The sequence below is a fragment of the Dasypus novemcinctus genome, chromosome 2 (assembly GCF_030445035.2).
Source record: "Dasypus novemcinctus isolate mDasNov1 chromosome 2, mDasNov1.1.hap2, whole genome shotgun sequence".
Lineage (NCBI taxonomy): Eukaryota > Metazoa > Chordata > Mammalia > Cingulata > Dasypodidae > Dasypus > Dasypus novemcinctus.
The window spans coordinates 169,183,530-169,204,189 of record NC_080674.1 but is presented as its reverse complement, the minus strand read 5'-3'; the positions used below and the strand labels follow the sequence as shown (position 1 = coordinate 169,204,189).

The 20,660-nt window shown below is 41.3% G+C and overlaps 1 protein-coding gene across 1 annotated transcript in view; it reads left to right on the top strand.

The window, feature by feature from the left end:
- The window catches only part of RNF145 (ring finger protein 145), a 71,820-nt gene extending 69,484 nt beyond the window's left edge, over positions 1-2,336 (top strand). Inside the window, exon 11 of the mRNA XM_023587398.2 lies at positions 728-2,336. Within this exon, the coding sequence (XP_023443166.1) occupies positions 728-1,111 (384 nt within the window). The 3' untranslated portion in view covers positions 1,112-2,336. The remainder of the gene's footprint in view (positions 1-727) is intronic.
- Positions 2,337-20,660: the final 18,324 nt, after the last annotated feature.

Sequence of the window (20,660 nt, the reverse complement as noted above, 5' to 3'; positions counted from 1 at the left end):
TTAATGCAAGGACTATTAATGCACAGTAAACTGCTCCCAATTCCAGTGGTTATCAAACAAGTGCATAAAAATCGCGTGGGTGGCTTGTATCTGTAGATTTATGAATTACATCTTCCTATATCCTGATACATTAGGTCTGAAGTGGCCCAAGAATATGCAGTGTTTACAAGCACCCCAGGTGATTCTAACGTAGAATGAAAAAGCCTGGCTCATTCAGACTGAATCTTGAAAACTGGGTATACATTGGCCCTAAAGAAATTGCCACTTCCTTGCCAATGCCCTGGTGTTTTGTGGCTGCTATGATTTCTTGTCTCCTTATAAATAATCTCATCATGGAGTAATCTGTTCAGTTGAGTTGAAGCATTACTAGAAAAAGTCCTGTCTCTAATAGATTTTCTGAGGTTATAATTATACTGGTGTCATGCCATTGGAAACCCTGTAAAATCACACTGCTGCAATTGTGTTAACCCTTGGGTTTCATACTAAGAACTCAGGAAGGTAGTTTCTTTCTGTTTTTTGGGTTTTACTTTTTTAAAAATCATTTAGCCAGTGTTCTTTTATTATTTGTATATGGGGATCGCTGATTGCAAGAGGATTAGTATTCAAATAGAAAAAGAGTTTTATTCTAAGATCTGTGTTAGAAGTTTTCTGTTAAGGGGAACATTTGGGGGTAGCTCCAGAGAATTTAGATAATAGACATTTATGATGTATTTTTTTTCTCTTTTAGGACATGAAATCTGCTGTGATCACGCCTTGCAGTCATTTCTTCCATGCAGGCTGTCTTAAGAAATGGCTGTATGTTCAGGAGACCTGCCCTCTGTGCCACTGCCACCTTAAAAACTCCTCCCAGCTTCCAGGATTGGGACCTGAGCCAGTTCCACAGCCTAATGCTGGAGCTGAGCAAAACATTGTAGTTCAGGAAGCTACTGATCCCCCAGATCAAGAGCATCCTAGAGGGACCAGGATACAAGAAAATCCTAGTGACAGTAATGAACACATTGCCAGAAGATCAGATAACCAGGAAGAGACTTTTGAGCCTGAGGAATATCCTCATACAAAAGCCGAAGCATGTCCTGTTGAGGTCAGTCTAGAAGAAAAGAAGCAGGAATAATACTTGGATATTCTGGAGGAGTCCTTAACTCAAGGTGCAGTTCATGCTCAGATCTGAGAAATGTATGAAATGGTTAGGCAGGAAACTGACATTCCAAGGATCTGATCCAGGAAATTCTCTCAGTGGAGATCACCTGCTCTCATCCCCTTGACACTGAGGGAGAAAATTTGAAATGTGTGCTAGTCAAAATGCATTTATATACTATATGCTGATGTTTTGTTGAGGTTTGCCAAGAAAATTCAACCTCAGCAACTTCAGAAACTGCCCCTGATTCTAAGGGATAAATAAAATCAGATTTGCGTGTTTAAAAGGGGCTAAGGAAAGGAGGATAAAGAGCATTAAGGACAGCATGGGAAGAAGCAGGCAGAAGTGGAATAGACGTTTCACTTTCTGTGGGGCAGGATCATTCTTGTTGCAAAGTATGAGTAGTTAAGGGCCTTTTTCTTCATCCCCTTTTCTCAACCTCAGTCAGGTGATTATTGAGTTTTGTACAGCACTGAAGTGAAATCAAAGATGTAAAAACATGATTGTATTCAAAGATTGAAGCACGCTCATACTTCGTATGTGCTTTAGGGGAGGGGTGGGTGGGCACTTGGGCCTTGCGGGTGCATTCATGTAATCTGAGACTCCTGAACTCTATGATGGAGTCTTCAATACTTTGATGTATATGAAACTTGTTAATACATTGTATACTGTGTTGGCTGTGTGAAGTAAACTAAAACTCTAATGAACACTTTGGAGTCCGCTGTACTGTAGGAGACCAAAGTGGGAAGGGCTTTAGGGCACTGATGAAGGCCGTAGGTGTACTTTCCAAGCTTGTGTAATGTTTAATTCTTGCAACTGAATCAAAACAGTGTTAAATTATGGCAATATTTGCACTTTGGGAATGAATACATAACTGTATGATCACACTCTGCAATTGCCACTTTTAAAGCTGTTAATAGACTTTGCACCTTTTCTTTGACAAGGATGTGTGTCATATTTAAATTTTTACATTCATCATGGCTACAGGTAGAACTGGGGAGGGGGGAATGTAATTTTTTATGGGAATTTTGATATGAAAAGAAACTAGTCATTTATTTATACAATAGGCTTGGCTCAAAAAGTGTTTTTCAGACTTGGTATTCCTAATGTAGGATGTGACTTATTTTATTTTTAGTAGCAAACTTGGATGTAGACTGACAGACCTAGCTGAATGTCTTAATAAATTTAAATTTTAAGATAATTGTTTTTCTCCTGTGATTATTATTGTGAAGTATTTTGTTGAAATTCTGTTCTTAGGAGATGCTTTTCTTATCTGGCTGGACTTTTTACATCTTTTGTGGGGTTTTTTTGGCTTTTATAAAGGAGATTTATTTGGGGAACTTCTTACATCTTGATCCCTGCCCTGCAGATGGCAAAGCTCTGTGGTTGAAAAGGACCATTTTGTTTTTGTTTTCTTAATCTTCTACATCGGTGGCATCAAACTTAGCTCTGCATCAGCAGCATCTGAGAGCTCTTTAAATTACTTGTGTCTGAACCCCACTTCAGATGTACTGAATCCGCCTCTGGGGGTAGTGCCTGAGAATGTGCGTTTCAAAGCTTCTTGGGTAATTCTATCTAGGTGACCTGACACCAGCACAGTTTTACATTTAAGAAACAAGTGGCTAGAGTAGAACCAATTTCTTCCAAGTGTGGCTGGTAGTTTCTCAGCAACTTTTTGGTGTCTGTTAAGTAGAGACAGATGGCTCCCCCTCGTGGTGTTAAAGCTGTCGTCAAAGACTTAGCAGTAGCGATCTCTAATAAAACTGATTTTAACCTGTGTAAAAGGTACACTTTCAAATATTTTTTTAAAGGTTTATTTATTTATTTCTCTCCCCTTCCCCCTCCTCCCCCCTCCTCCCCCCTCCTCCCCTCTCCTCCCCCCTCCTCCCCCCTCCTCCCCCCGCCCCAATTGTCTGTTCTCTCTATTTGCTACATCGTCGTCTTTGTCTGCTTCTGTTGTCAGTGCCTCGGGAATCTGTGTTTCTTTTTGTTGCATCATCTTGTGTGAGCTCTCCGTGTGGGAAGTGCCATTCTTAGGCAGGCTGCACTTTTCTTTTGTGCTGGCTCTCCTTCCGGGGCACACTCCTTGCACTTGGGGCTCCCCTATGCGGGGGACACCCCTGAGTGGCACAGCATTCCTTGCGCGCATCAGCACTGCGCATGGGCCAGCTCCACACGGGTCTAGGAGGCCCGGGGTTTGAACCGCGGACCTCCCATTGGTAGATGGACGCCCTAACCACTGGGCCAAGTCTGCTTCCCCACTTTCAACTATTAAACTCCCTAGTGCAGTTCTTGAAGGAATAAATTTGCAGTAATTTCTGACATGGTTAACTTGGATTTCCTTGAGCACTGAGTTTTTTTAATTGATACTTTTATCGGCCCCCCTGTCCCCCCACCCCGCCAGTTCACTCCCTCATCTGTCTTCTCTTTGTCTGCTTGTCTTCTTTAGGAGGCACCGGGAACTGAACTGGGACCTCCTATGTGGTAGACGGGTGCCCAATTGCTTGCGCCACATCCGCTCCCTAAGCACTGAGTTTTGAGTGTAAGGAACTTAAGTTTACTTCTCTGGCTTTCTCATATAATAGGGAAAGATACTCAGATGTTTTAATGAAAATATAGACTTCTTTTTGTCAGTTTCACATTGGAGCATACTTAAATTTGTTTTTGTTATGCTTTATATAGTACATATCTTGTCTCCTAATAGCACATAGGCTCCAGTTCTACACCAAGTCACATGAGCCTCTCAGCTGAGTAGCTTCTTGGACAAATATCAATGTATCAGTGTGTACCCTTTTGCTTCAGCCAGGACTAGATCATATTACAATAACAACCTCAAAATCTTACAGCTTTAAAGTTTAGTGGCTTTAAGGTTATGTCTCCCACTGTACACAAGTCCACTTGCTCGTAGGTAGGGGTGCTCTGATCAGCTCAGACACTAGAGCATTCCTGACGGCCACGCTGAAGGGAGAGGGCTCTGGGAAGCCACGCACTAGTAATTACATGCTCCAGGAGTGGATCTTGTCACTTTCACCACCCCTCGGCCAGAACTGCCCCTATGGCCCCACCAACCACGAGAGGGTGTAGAAGTTCAGGCTTCTTCCCATGACCTGGAAAGGACATAGAGAGCGCACTGTTGACTACATACCTATGTTGGAGCAACAATTAAATTTTACACGTTCAAAATTTCGGGGCATACCTGTGAATGGCTCAAAGTATATCAGTTGAGAATCTGTAACTTAATTTGCACCTTGTATTGATACACTGGGATGGTAGCATTTAAACCAGCCTTAGTTTAAATTAATGCTTTTCAGTCATTTTTGTTGCAGTTCTAACTCAACTGCCAAACTTTTTGACTTAGGGAGAAGACAGAGTTTAACCACCTAGTTTATATTACTGGAAAGAAACCAAGTAAACTTTAGATTCAATTTATTATATTTGATCAATTTAAATGAGAAAATAAATCCTTAATGGGCCATGTTTCCCACTGTTTTTGACACAGGGCAGTGTTGTTTTCATTCATGATCAGTATTCTGTTAAAAATAAAGTTTATCACCTTAGAAGACATCAGTGTTAGTACTAAGCCATCTGATCCCTCATGCTAGTTATCAGCATATATTTCCACTTAGTATTGTTTTTCACTCTATCAAACTGTTCTCTGGATCTAACTCATGCTATTTTCGTGATACAGCTCTAGAGGTCTGTTTTTCAAACACTAGATTGACCTGGTGCTCCTTCAAGTCCCTCTTCAGGGGTGGGAGTGCCCTCTGAAGAAAATGCCATGTTTTCATAGGCATTTTATATAGGAAACACTGCTTTCCCAAAAAGTTTTGAGAGGGTAAATTGTGAATGTAATTGATTAACAGAGGAAGGAGAAACTATAGTTTCTAGATGTAAAAGGGAGGGAGGGCTTTTTGCTATGATTGGTAATGAGACAAGAGCCTTATGTTAATTATATGCTACTTTAGAAAAAAAAAACCTTTATTAGTTTTCCACTTTAGTTCCCTCCCCTATGGCTTTCTTAAAAATAGTTTAATTTCAGAGTCACGACAAGGTGATGATAGGAATTACACAGTTTGATTATTTAGAAAAAATAAGTTGTATGCTTTTCAGTATGTTTTCTCTTGTTTTTTCAACAATGCTTTTTATTTGGAAAATAAATTATTTAAAAGGAATAAAAGTCACCCATTATCTCACTTTTGGATGTAGTCTTTTTAAGGTACTTTTATATTTGATGATAACAGACCTCTCTTCTATACAAACACACCCACCTACCAACGGGTCATTTTCACTTCTCTTTTTAAAAGTTACTGCCTGATTATTTGGCCTCTGAAATTCAAATATGTTCCAAACAATTTTGTAATTCATCAGTTAAGGCACATCTGTTCCTCCCACCTTCAAAGGTAAATGATACGGCTTTTTAAAAATAGGATTACATTTTATAGGTAGTACTTAGAAATAATCATAAAAAAAGAAGCAGTGTATACAACTAGTTATCCTTGCAGCCACTCCGAAAAATACTTTTATTTCTCTCCTTCCATGGATTCTACATTCAGAGGCAGATACGTGGACAAGATTATGAGTGAAGGTAGGATATTTCTAGTGAAGACAGTAAATCCTGCCATCAACCTGGTTTCTGGAATCATGTTCATTTTCCTGGCTCTTAGTGTTCTTGTCCTAATATGTTTTTTATGAATGTTAACTATTTGGGCCTTTTTCTATTCTTAAGTAGATATAAGTAACTCCTTATCTTCCCATTGTTATAAGGTAAGAGAGAATGGCTTCTCACTAACTGGAAATAATGTCATGAATGTAGAGGAAATTCAGAGCCAATTCTAGTTGGAATATTCTATTACTTATTTTTTAAAATGAGAACTTACTAAACTGAAGTCATCTCTCTGAGTAGCATCAAGCCTGCAAGTTTCCTTTGACAGTCCTTAATCTGTCAGTCTCCATGGATTTAGGGGCACAAGGCAGCATCAGAAGGGGAGAAGAGGCTTAACTAAAGGCAGGACCTCTGAGCTGTCATTTTTACTCCCTCCCTAGCTGTTAATTCTTGGTCCACCTGTGTTTATCTGAGCTTCAGCCACATTTGAAACAAATGTTCTCCAAAGTATTCAGCTCTTAAGATCTTGCCTATCTGTATTTTCAATCTTCACCACTGAGTAATGAGTTTCATATATATTTTTCAATGTGCAATGCCAAATAAAGCTTAGCTAAAGTTTGGCTCACCATTACATTCCAATTAATGGCACAGGGAAGGAGCTTTGTAAGTACTGAATAAGCAAATGCACAGCATGTGATTCCTTGTATAAACCCCATAGTTTAAAAATGACAGAATTAGTTTGTGGAGGCAGAGAGCATACTATTACAAGCCAACTAGATAAAGTCGTTTATGTGAATAGTTTTCGATCATCTAACTGAATTCAAATATGAAACTCAGAGTTTCTAGAGCAGAGATTACAACTTTGTCCATCCAGGTGATATCCTGGCTTTATTTTGTTGTTAGCTCTTAATGGTTATTTCTTTAAAAATTAAACTTTATTTTTAGAGCAAATTGAGGTTTACAGAAAAATTGCACGGCAAGTACGAAGTTCCCATATCCCCCTCCCGTCCTACTCCCCACAATTTCCTTTAATGACGCATTTTTAAATGATGTTTAAAAATATTTGAATTAGGGAAGTGGACTTGGCCCAATGGATAGGGCGTCCTGCTACCACATGGGAAGTCCAAGGTTCAAATGCCGGACCTCCTTGACCTGTGTGGAGCTGGCCCACACACAGTGCTGATGTGCGCAAGGAGTGCCCTGCCACACAGGGGTGTCCCCCCGCGTAGGGGAACCCCATGTGCAAGGAGTGCGCCCCGTAAGGAGAGCTGCCCAGCGTGAAAGAAAGTGCAGCCTGCCCAGGAATGGTGCCGCACACACGGAGAGCTGACACAGCAAGATGACGCAACAAAAAGAAACACAGATTCCCGTGCCACTGATAAGGATAGAAGCGGTCACAGAAAAACACACAGCGAATGGACACAGAGAGTGGATAACGGGGGGTGGGGGGGGAGGTGGAGACAAAAAGATATTTGAATTCGTTGCCAACATTTAAAAATGTAAGGGTGTACATACAAACTCAATTTCTAGCTTCTTAAAAAATTGAAAGAGCTGGCCACATAGGATTCTTGTTCCTGCCTGGTAACTCTTAGCAGAAGCTGAGATGGGCCAAGAAGCCTTTATTTTTATTTTTTAAAAATTTTACCCCTTTTTTTTTGCATTTTTAAAGTAAATCAATTTTATTGATGCAGATTAATAAATCATAAGTCCATTCAAAGTGTACAATCAATGGGGTTTGGTATGATGATATAATTATGCATTCATCATTTCAACCATCTTTAGAGCATTTTTATTATTCCAATAATATGAAAAAACAAACAACAGAAAAAACCCATGGCCTCTCAATCTCTGCTTCCCCTGCTGTACATAGCTGCTATTCTGTTTCTGTTTGTTTATATTTTGTCAAAACTGTCTTATATATACAATATTACCCATATTCATATTTCACAAGGGGTTTCACTATGTTGTGCAGTCCCATGTTGCACTTTTTAAGCTTTCCTTCTAGTATTATACATGACCTTAGACTTTCCCTTTCAACCACTGTCATACCCATGTGATAGCTCTGCTAGTTACTAACATTATGATGTGCTTTCATCATTTCTGTTCTTTTCCAAAGACTTACAATCAACCCTTTACCAATTTTGCACAGATTAACCCCCAGCTTTCCATTCTCTACCCTCATTCTATTTTTCGGTGATCTATATTCTAATTATTAACTCCGTGAGTTTACACAATATATTTAGTTCATAATAGCACAATCATACAGAATTTGTCCTTTTGTGTCTGGCTTGCTTTACTCAGCATAATGTCCTCCAGGTTCATCCATGTTGTCATATGCTTCACTACTTCATTTCTTCTTACCACTCCATAATATCCCACTGTGTGTATACACCACAGTTTGTTTACCCATTCATGAGTTAATGGCCACCTGGGTTGTTCCCACATTTTGGCAATTGTGAATAATGCCGCTATGAACATCGGTGTGCAGATGTCTGTTCATATCACTGCTCTGTCTTTTTGAGTATATACCCAGTAATGGTATTGCTAGGTCACATGGGAAGTCTATATTCAACTTCCTTAGGAACTGCCAAATAGTCCACAGTGGCTGTACCATTCTACATTCCCACCAGCAATAAATAGGCATCCCTAAAATCCACATCCTCTCCAACCCTTGTAGTTTTATGTTTTGTTAATAGTGGCCATTCTCGTTGATGTGAAATGATATCTCATTGTAGCTTTGATTGGCATTTCCCTAATTGCTAGTAATGTTGAGCATTTTTCATGTGTTCTTTCACCATTTGTATTTCTTCTTTAGAAAAATGTCTATTCAGGTCTTTCACCTATTTTAAAATTGGGTCATTTGTCTTTTTACTGTTGAATGGTAGTATCTCTTTAAATATGCTGGATATTTGACTCTAGTCTGAGGTGTGATTTACAAATACTTTCTTCCATTGAGTAGGCTGCCTTTTTACCCTCTTCACCAAGTCCTTTGAGGTGCAAAAGTGTTTAATTTTGAGGAGGTCTCATTTATCTATTATTTCTTTTGTTACTCCTGCTTTGGATGTGAGGTTTAAGAGACCCCACCTACTGTAAGGTCTTGTTAAGTATTTCCCTATATTATATTCTAGGAACGTTATGGTCCTGGTTTTCATATTTAGGTCCTTGATCCATTTTGAGTTAATTTTTATATAAGGTGTCATAGGAGTCCTCTTTCTTTCTTTTGGATATGGATATCCAGTTCTCCTAGCACCATTTATTGAGTTGACTGTACAGACCCAGCTGGGAGGGCTTGACAGCTTTGTCAAAAATCACTTGACCATAGATGTGAGGGTCTATTTGAGTTCTCAATTCAGTTACATTAGTCAATCTATTTTTTTTTTAAGATTTATTTTGTTATTTCTCTCCTCTTACCCCTCCACCCCAGTTGTCTGCTCTCTATGTCCATTTGCTGCATGTTCCTCTGTGTCCGCTTCCATTCCTGTCAGCGCCACGGGAATCTGTGTCTCTTTTTGTTGCATCATCTTGTTGTGTCAGCTCTCCGTGTGTGCAGCACCATTCCTGGGCAGGCTGCGCTTTCTTTCGTGCTGGGTGGTTCTCCTTACGGGGTGCACTCCTTGCCCGTGGGGCTCCCCTACGCAGGGACACCCCTGCGTGGCAGGGCAGTCCTTGCGTGCATCGGCACTGCACGTGGGCCAGCTCCACACAGGTCAAGGAGGCCCGGGGTCTGATACTCCCATGTGGTAGGCGAACGCTCTATCCATTGAACCAAGTCCACTTCCCTAGTCAATCTATCTTTATGCCAGTACTATACTGTTTGTTTGTTTTGTTTTATTTTATTACCACTGTAGCTGGTAAAGTCAGGAAGTAAGAGTCCTCTGACTTCATTCTTCTTTTTAAAGACATTTTTGACTATTTGGGGCCCCTTACCCTTCCAAATAAATTTGATAATTGGCTTTCCTATTTCTTCAAAAAAGCTGCTGGATTTTTATTGGAATTGCATTGAATCTGTAAGTCAGTTTACGTAGAATTGATATTTAAACGATATTTAGTCTTCCAGTCCATGAACACAGAAAGTCCTTTTGAATGCAGGTCCTTTATGTCCTTGGTTTAGTTTATTCCTAAATATTTGATTCTTTTAGTACCTATTATAAATGGAAATTTTTTCTGATTTCCTCCTTAGATTGCTCATCCATAATATATAGAAATGCTACTGATATATTTTTGCATATTAATTTTTTTTTTTTAGGAGGTACAAGGGATTAAACCCAGGGCCTCATATGTGGGAAGCAGGTGCTCAATCACTCGAGCTACATCTTAATTCCCATATTAATCTTGTATCCTGCCATTTTGCTGAACCCATCTATTAGTTCTAGTAGCTTTGCTAGATAAAGGCTCATATCAGCAAGTAGTGAAAATTTTACTTCTTCCTTACTTATTTGGACACCTTCTATTTATCTGTCCTAATTACCCTAGCCAGAACTTCTAGCACAATATTGGATAACAATGGTGATAATGGGCATCCCTTGTCTTGTTCTTGATCTCAGTGGGAAAGTTTTCAGTCTTTCACCACTTAGTACAATGCTAGTTGTAGGTTTTTCATATATGTACTTTACCATATTGAAAAAGCTTCCTTCTCTTCCTAACTTTTGGCGTGCTTTTAGCAAGAGTGGGTGCTGAATTTTGTCAAATGCGTTCTCTGCAGAAATCAATGGAGAGGATCATGTGATTTTTCTTCTTCAACTTATCAATGTAATTTATTACACTAACTGATTTTCTTGAGTTGAACCACCTTTGCATATATGGGATAAAACCCACCTGATCGTGGTGCCAAGCAACCTTTTTAATTCAGTCCGGCTCCCATACCACTACTGTCTGTTCTAGAAAATCAGATTGTTTCATGAAACTGCTGTTCTCATACCTGAGGCCGTGACTGAGCTTTGGGCAAGTTTGGCATCTCCTTTAATCATAGTCAATTTCTATTCTGTATTGTTGGTCAAAGTGAAAAACATGAGATTGAAAAGACAGAAGCAATGTTGATAAATTTGATGTTTATTTCTGAATGTGTAGAATCTAAACTTTCTCCTTTTTAAAAAAAAATTACAGTAATGCAGTTAAAAAATCAGTGACCAAGTGTTTTATTTGAATTTATTTTCAATTTGAGTCTGTGCTCTTTGATATCGCCAAGTCGTTACATGAACGACTAGTCCAGTGTTTCTCAGTCTTTGATGTGCACTGGAATCGGGGGAAAACTTGTATAAACACAGATGCCTGGGCCCAACACCGCAGATTCTGATTGTGTAGGCTTGGCATGGAGCCTGAGCACCTTTACTTTTTACCAGCTTTGCAGATTATTCTGATCCTATCACAATGTGTGAACACAAATATTCCTGTTCTGTTGTGAGAGAATGTTCCTTGTTCTTGGAACTACCAGTTTTATGGAAGAAGAATCTTAGAGAAGAAATACACATGAAGACATTTGTGTCTGAGGAGCATTTGTGGTTAAGGATTGCGGCAAATGCAACAACTGCTTACAGGGTTTCTGCCGTGAAGTCCCACAACCTGGCAGGTGTGGCTGTGAGCTCTGCCGTAGGCCACCAGTCATTTTGGTTGACTGACCACCCAGAAATGTCTCGTTATTTATATTTTAAGATAAAATATTGTCCGTTTTTTTGTTGTTGTTGTTTTTTTTTTACCCCACACGCACATAGAATTAAAGAAGCATAGAAATTTGGAAGTAAACCAGCCTTTAGAGACCTAGATCAATCATCTTATTTTATGAGAGAAAATAACCAGTTTAGCTGATGGCAGAGCTGGGCATAATGCATGGATCTCCTGAATTCCAGTCTAATGCTTTTTCTATTATACCTTGTAACTACCCCTCCCAATATCCATGTGTATTATGCTGCAACCAAGGGAGCTGTTTCATTAAATTCCAAGGTGTTATATATCAGCTTTGATGAAAAGATGCAACAGTGAGAATTTCTGGGATATCAATTTCAGAATTACCAATTCAAGATCAAGCTTCTGGTGAGTTGTTTAAAGAGGGAAAGCAAACAGTAAATAAATGTTTGGGGTATAGAATAAATCTTAACATGTGGCAGCCCAATCAGATAAGGAAGTTGAAAGCTCTTGGTTATAAAATGTCTCTGTACTATTTATTTTTATTTTCTGCTTTTACTGCACTATTCATTGTGATAATGCTTTCTGCGTAGTTAGAGCCACAAATCCTTCCCATTACCATGGTCTGCTGCAAAGACGTTTAGCCACATGAACCATGTGATCGCTCTGCTTTCAGGATGAGATGGCAAGTGCTTCAAACTGGGGAGTCAAGTTTTGCTGTAGAGAATTTTAAAGTATGAAACTGCTTCCTTCCCAAGAAGAATATTAAATCATTCTAAGAGGCACACATGAGGGATGAATGTGTAGAGCGGGGGGTGGATAGATGGATGTAGATTGGAATATTATTTCCTGTTTTTCTCTCTAATAGTTTAATAGCTGTTCTCCAAAGCCACTGGTCCTCCCTAAATTACCTCTGAACTCTCACCTACCTTAAAAGAATTTAAGGGGCCCGTTATGTTTATTTTTGTTACCATTAGCTATAATGTGCAACTTAAACAGAAGTGAACTTGAAAGATGGGAACCTGTGTTTGGTTTTTTATTTTATTCTTTTTTGGTGCTGATGGTGGGGGATGGATTGATCAAAGGCCACATTTGTGTTAGGAAATATGTTAACAAGGGAAGCCAATTAGTTGGGCTAATTTGTATTGTAATAATGTTTAAAACTTTAAATCTGGATTTTGTGGGCTTAGACTCTGCCTCCCTGCCATTGCCTTTCTCTTATATTACAGACTTACGCTTTTAGAGTTTCTTCTGCATTTAAGAAAAAACAAACAGTAGCTTGAAGAAATGATACTTAAGAAATGCATCTGTGACTACAGTGGAGGCAACAACAAAAGAGTGCAGTTTAATTTGAAGAGAAAGGAAAAAACAACTTAAAATGTTTTTCTATAAAAAAATGATGGAGGGAAGCGGACTTGGCCCAGTGGTTAGGGCGTCCGTCTACCACATGGGAGGTGCGGTTCAAGCCCCGGGCCTCCTTGACCCGTGTGGAGCTGGCCCATGCGCAGTGCTGATGCGCGCAAGGAGTGCCCTGCCACGCAGGGGTGTCCCCGCGTAGGGGAGCCCCACGCACAAGGAGTGCACCCCGTAAGGAGAGCCGCCCAGCGCAAAGAAAGTGCAGCCTGCCCAGGAATGGCGCAGCACACATGGAGAGCTGACACAACAAGATGATGCACCAAAAAGAAACACAGATTCCCGTGCTGCTGACAACAGAAGTGGACAAAGAAGAACAGGCAGCAAATAGACACAGAGAACAGATACCTGGGGCGGGGGGTAGGGAGGGAGGGAGAGAAATAAATAAATAAATAAATAAATAAATAAATAAATAAATACATCTTTAAAAAAAATGATGGAGAGGAGTGGACGTGGCTCAAGCCATTGAGCACCTGCTTCCCACACGGGGAGGTCCTGGTTTCGGTTCTCGGTACCTCCTAAAACAAAAACAAAAACAAAACAGGCAAACAAACAAACAAACTCAGGGGAGCCGATGTGGCTCAGTGGCTGAGCACCAGCTTCCCACATACTATACTCCAGCCCTGGTACCTAAAAAAAAAGAAAAAGACGGAGAGCAGTATCAGCTACTTAGAAAAAAAGAAAACGAAGGTTTTTAATGAAATTTATAGCAGACGTACTTCTTAAGTCACAAATGCAAATGCAAACTAACATTTTGCTTAGTGAAACGCAGGGCCCTATGTATTACGTTATACTCTGAAGACAGGTGTGGATGGAACTCAGTGAGCTCAGGTGCAGTGTGATGGATTCAGTACCCAGGATGAAGGTACGGTTAACACCACATTGTTGCAGAACATGGGCTTTGAGAGTCCCTGGCGTGGCGAGGAGGGCACCAGTGTGTGCAGTCATTCTCACTGTCTCCCCCCGTCCTTCTCGTGATTAAATACCATGCATTTAAAGAAAGCTAAATAGAGTCTGAGAGCCAGAGATCTGTTTCCCCTCTCCCCGCCACCCCACCCTCAGGGTTTGTATTAGTCAGCCAAAGGGGTGCTGATGCAAAATACCAGAAATTGGTTGGTTTTTATAAAGGGTATTGATTTGGGGTAGGAGCTTACAGATACCAGGCCATGAAGCGTAAGTTACTTCCCTCACCAAAGTCTATTTTCACGTGTTGGAGCAAGATGGCTGCCGATGTCTGTGAGGGTTCGGGCTTCCTGGGTTCCTCTGGGCTCAGCGCCTCTGGTTTCTCCACAAGGTCAGCTGTAGACTATCAGGCGAACAGCTCTGTCTCTCCCTGGAGCTCCAGCTTCAGCATCAAACTCCAACATTAAAAGCCTTGCGGCTGGGATTTGAAACAGAAAGCTCCGGAGTCTGGCTGGCCGTCAATAAACCATTTTTCCTTCTCAAAAAAAAAAAAAAAAAGCCTTGCATCAAAAGCCCCAACTCTGTCCTTTGCCATGCTTTTTATCCTTATGACGTGGCCCAGTCAAAGCCCTCATCATAATTCAATCATGCTTAGTAATAGACCAGATTACAAACATAATCTAAAATCTATTTTTGGAATTCATAACCATATTAAACTGCTATAGGGTTTGACTCCAAGGTCTTATTAATTCTGCCTTCTAGTCATCTGAGCAAATGGTTTATGTTTTCTGGACAACTGGCATTAATATCCCAAAAGAGCACTATATCCTTTTTTCCTGATATTCTAAGAAAATAATAGCTAACCCTTACTATGCCTGTCCCAGTTATTCTTCTAATCATTTTACACATAATAACTCATAAATCCTAGCCACCACCCTGTGAGGTAGGTATCATCTCCATTTTACAAATGAGGAAACAGACACAGAGGCGTTAAAGGACTTGCTGAAAGTACAAGTTGATAAATATTTGAACCTAGTCTGACTTCAGAGTCCACTTAAACATTACATTATAGTACCTCTCCACAAATACATGTTTTTCAAATTTGTTTCATTCTTATTCTTAATTTGTGGTGGGGGTAGGACAGTATCTTGGGGACTATATCCTGCACACTTCTATGGGTCTGGTACTTTGCAGGTTTTATTCATTAGTAGCTGCCAAGGATGATCTCTATCAAACTCACCCACATTCTTTTTTTTTTTTTTATTTTCATAAAATTTCCCCTTTAACCATATTTAGATATATAATTCTATGGTGTTGATTTTATTTACAATGTTGTGCTAACCATTACCACCATCCATTGCTACTACTTTTCTATCACCCCCAACAGAAATTCTGTACCAATTAAGCTTTCACTCCCTGTTTTCTAGCCCTCCCTCCACAGCCCCTCATAACCTGGATTCTAGTTTCTGGCTCTATGAATTGGCTTATCTATTCATCTGTTGATGGACACATGGGTTGCTTCCATCTTTTGACAAATGTGAATAATGCCACTATGAACATCAGTGTGCAGATATCTGTTTCAATTCTTTTGGGTACATACCTATAAGCGATGATTGCCAGGTCATATGTAATTCTATATATTCTGAAGAACTGCCAAATTCTTTCTCAACAGCTACACCACTTTACATTCCCAGCAACACTGAATGAATGTTCTTTTTCTACACATCCTTTCCAATGCTTGTTATTTTTCATTTTTCAATAGTAGTCATTCTAGGGGATGTGAAGTGGTATCTTATTGTGTTCACCCCCATTGTTTGATTTGGACATCTGATACTTTCTCAGTTCCATGTAAAGTGTAATTCAGTATCCCACCCCCACATCAAACCCATCCCCAACTAACTTGCTTTTTCCATGTCCCTGTGGACAAATCAACAAGTTTTGTAAGCAACTTCTAGGCACCATGCATTGGCTAAGTGCCGGGCCCAGCTTCTGCGTCATAGTTTTTATAGCCCAGTGGGAAAAGACATGTAAGTAGTAATAGTAAAATGTGATAAATTCATCAATAGGGAGTCAGAACTTCCCTATGCATCTGTGTTTAAGTTGTAAAGGCTGATCGTGAAGTCCATTTGTTCATAAGACCAGACTACAAGAGGTTTAACCTTGCCTCTCTCAGATTCATTTCAAATCTTTAAAATTAAGCATACTCTTCTTGCCTTCTTGATGGCAAAATTTCTCCCCAAAGAACAGTTTTATCAATACAGTGGAGGGAGGTTCTATCTTCCTGTGATCTCAGAACCATAGAAGAGTAGTTCCCAAACTTTACTGCACATTGGCATCATCTGAGGATTTAAACCAAGGATACCTGGCTTCCAGACCCAGACATCTGATTTAGTTGGTGTATTAGTCAAAGGGGTACTGATGCAAAATACCAGAAATTGTTTGGTTTTTAGAAAGCGTATTTATTTGAGGTAGAAGCTTACAGTCACAAGGCCCTAAAGAGTCCAACTCAAGGTACCATAAGAGGTGCTTTCTCACCCAGTCTGTTGCCATGTGCTGGTGCAAGATGGTGGGTGATGTCTGCGAGGGTTCAGCCTTACTCCTCCCAAGGCTCCATGGTCTTGCAATCTGAGCTGCAGGCTGAGATAAGTCTTGTCTTTCTCCCAGGCCTTGTTTCTCTCCAGGCTGTGCTGCTCTGCTCTCTCCACAAGGCCAGCTATAAAGTGTCAGGCAAATGGCTCATCTCTCTTCGCAGGGCCTCTGCCATGTCTAATGGAGACTTTCTTTCCTCACGTCTCTGCTTCTCTGTGTCCTTACTTCCTGGGCTTCAGAATCGAAATTCCAACCTCCCTTCTCTGCCGTGTGGCTTTCCCTATGAGTCCCTGCCCACCAACATCCTACTGATGTGGCCCAATCAAAGCCTTAATCATTATTTAATCAAGTAACAGTGAAACCTCTGAATTCAATATAATCTAACATACCCAGAGGGATAGGCAAGTTTACAAACATAATCCAATAACTATTTTTGGAATTCATAAGCAATATCAAACTGCCACACCTGGTATGGGGCGAAACCTGGGCGTTGAGATGTTTAAAATCTCCCTAAGTGATTCTAATGTGCAGCAAAGCCAGGTTCATTGCCATGGTGTCTGTAAGATTAGGGGCGTCTTAGTTTCCTGGAGCTGCTGTAACAAAGTACCACAAACTGGACAGCTTAACACTATAGAAATTTATCATTTCATACTTCTGGAGGCTAAATACACAAAATCAAGGTGTGGGCAGGACTGTGCTTCCTCTGAAACTTGTAGGGGAGAATCCTTCCTTAGCCCTGCTGACTTCTGGTGGTTTGCCAGCAATCCCATTTCCCCCCTCATCTATGTCTGCCTGGGTCTCCCCTTCCCTTCTTCTAAGGACACTGGTCATATTGGCTTAAGAGCAAACCCTTTTCCATCTACGATGGCCCTACTCCCAAATAAGTTCACATTCTGAGGAACGGGGATAAGCACTTCAACCTTTCTTTTTTTTTTTTTAAAGATTTATTTATTTATTTATTTATTTATTTCTCTCCCCGCTCCCCCGCCGCCACCCCGGTTGTCTGTTCTCTGTGTCTATTTGCTGCGTCTTCTTTGTCCGCTTCTATTGTTGTCAGCGGCACAGGAATCTGTGTTTCTTTTTGTTGGGTCATCTTGTTGTGCCAGCTCTCCGTGTGTGTGGCCCCATTCCTGGGCAGGCTGCACTTTCTTTCGTGCTGGGCGGCTCTCCTTATGGGGCGCACTCCTTGCGCATGGGACTCCCCTACGCGGGGGACACCCCTGGGTGGCACGGCACTCCTTGCACGCATAAGCACTGCGCTTGGGCCAGCTCCACACGGGTCAAGGAGGTCCAGAGTTTGACCATGTGGTAGACAGACGCCCTAACCACTGGGCCAAGTCCGCTGCCACTTCAACCTTTCTTTTAGGGGATACAATTCAACCCATAGCAGCACTTTCAACTGCTCTGCTCACTTTGACACCCTGCAGGTAGATCTGGATGCTCTTGGGACCTGTTCAGTCATCACCCCTGAACTGTAGCTCCTTTCCTTCCCCACCCATGAAACCTTGGTGTTCTCAGAGCCCACTCTTGGCCTGAATCAGCATTAGTCAAGTCAGCGCCTACTGCTGCTGCCAACCTTTGGGCTCAGAGGTTGGCACAAGTGCCTATGGGCCAAATCTGTTTCCTTTTGCTTTGAAAGTGTTTCCAAGAAAATTGAGCTAACGTTTTTAAATGGGGACATTTCATGTAGAAAATTTGGATTCCTGGTTTCTCTAAAAAATTAGAAGGCCTAAGCCCATTCCCATGATAATAACTGACATATATCCCTCCTCCCTGTACTCCCCCCGTTCCCCGGTCCACCAGGCCCTTCCCAGACCCCTTGCAGGTCACGTACTCAGGTATCCCTCTACTTTGACCTTCGCTTTCGCTCATCTTTTGCTGAGTGTTGATTACATGTGCACAGCACTTTTTCACCAGGGCTTACTGCCCTGGAATGGCTTCTACCAAGGAACCATTGACCCCACACATTCACACATCACTTTCCAGGTGGGCTATCCTCACTTTCACATTTACTTTCTCATATCATGTCTAGCATTTACTCCTTTTGTACTTTCCTGTCAGGATTGGGTTAAGGATGTTTTTCAAAACATCACAAAACTAACCAGAAATATAAACCCTTGGAAGACCATGGTTCTGAAATTCAAAAGCCAACAGGGTCAGTTGGGTAATGGAAGGTGGTGAATGGTGAGGTGGGCTGGGGGGGCCACGGAGACCTGAAGAACATTGTTACCCCTGAGCGCGGCAGCCCTCCCAGCTGCCCTCTGCCCACTGCTGCCCAAAGGACCCTTCTGAGGTGATGGGGATGTTCTCTAAGGGCACTGCCCAGTAGGGAAGCCATCAGCCACAGGCGCTGCTGAGCACTCAAAATGTGGCTAGTATGATGTAGGAGGTAAATTTTAAACTTCATTTCATTTTTATTAATTTAAAATTAAATAGCCATATGTGACCAGTGGCTACCATATTGTACGATGAGTCTAACTAGTTATTACTGAGCAGAAGTGAATGTGGGCCCAGAGTAACCAGATCTTCTGATTTTTCCAGAGCATCCAGAAATCCATATGCTTAGTAAAATCTCTTCAGTTTAAACTGTTGGCTCCATTTTTAAAAATGCGGTGAAAGCCAAACAAAATATATTGAAGGGATGGATTGTGGCTTCTGGTCAACTACTGGTGCCCTGCATAGTGGATCAACAAACAGCCATGGGCAAGGAGAAAACACCATGCATATCTGTTGGTGGCATAGTTAATGTGTTAACTGCTCTGAAGTATAGCTTAACTTATATAAATGGAAGTTTGTTGAAACTTTGTCAGTGGTGGGGTTCATATCTACTATACTATACTATAGTAAACTTGCTATACTATGTTATAATATACTTGCTATACTATATTATACTTCCTATTCTATTCCTATTTTATTCTTGTTATACTGTACTACATTATGTTATACTATGCTATGCTATATTATACATACTACGTTGTGTTATACTATACTACACTATGCTATACCATACTATACCATACTATTTATGTTGTACTATACTGTACTTGCTATACTATATTATACTATATGTTGTACTATGCTGTGCTTTATTATATATACTGTGCTATACTATATTATACTATGATATACTATGAAAGCATAGAGCAAGTGATATTTAGTATATGATATAAACGATAAGTAAAAAGTTTGAAGTAAAGATCTTCCAAAGAGAGGGAATGGCAATGGCAGGGACCCAGAGGCAAGTGAGAACACAGCTTGTTGGAAACCTAAACAAGTTTTATGTGTCTGCTCAGTCCAAAATGGCAGCCATTAGTCATATGTGGCTAATTCATTTAAATTTAAATAAAATTTTAAAAACTAAAAATTCGGTTACTCAGTCGCGCCTTGTTTCAAATGCTCAGTTGCTGTGTGTGGCCAGTGGCTAGGCAGTATACTGGTTCATGCAGCTACAGAACATTTCCATTGCTGAAGAAAGCCCAAGGACAGTAGTAGAGCTTGGAGAGCCAAGGACATGAAGGGAAGAGGGAGGAGAAGGGGCATCGTGAGAGAGGAGGCTAGAGAAGTGTTCAGCGACCAGGCCACGAGGTCACCAAGGGCTTGAGCGCCGTAGTAGGAAGTCTGGACTTCGTGCTGTGTTCAGAATGGACTGGAAGGAGGACACGAATGGATGCTGGAGACCAGTTAGGAGGCGGCACTGCCGCTGAGAGATGAGGAGGCCCCAGGGTTCCAGCATTATCCAAACTGCTGGCTCTGGGCCCACAGTATAGTCACCATTTGTAGGGCCAGGTGGAAGACAGCCACTCAAAACTGCCCCTCAGGCGAAGCACCCGGCTTTGGGTCGTAGTGGTTGCAGCAGCCCAGCAGATCACACAGCTAGTCAGCCCCAGAGCAGGGAGTCTAACCACAGCTGTTTAAGTCTTCAGCCAGAGGCATCTCTATTTGTTTATTGTTGTTTTCTCTCTACAATGATCTCTCCCTGGAAGACAGATAAAAGAACAAGACGCCCAGAGGAAGGAAGCGCCCTCAGCCTGGTGGAGGGTGGTGGTGCCAGCAGGGCTGTTCCCAGAGGGGCAGGCAAGAGGCTCTGCCCCCACCCCTCTGTCTGAGAAGTGCTGAGCACAGCCATGCTCCACGGCGTCTCAGGGGTGCTGTCATGCCTTCTGCTCTATTTGGTTCTCTTTAAAGGCATACATTGCTGGGTGCCTATTAAACACACTTGGCTTCTTGTACTGCCTTCTTGGCATTGGAAGAGCAACCTAGAAGGATGCGACATAAATCACCGGGCAACTGGCTTTTGCTGGTGTCCAGTTCATCCCTTTTGCATCAACTTTCCTCCATATCCAGCGAGTCACTCTTTAACTGCATCCTCGCCAGCAGACATGCTCTCTATTTTCTCTT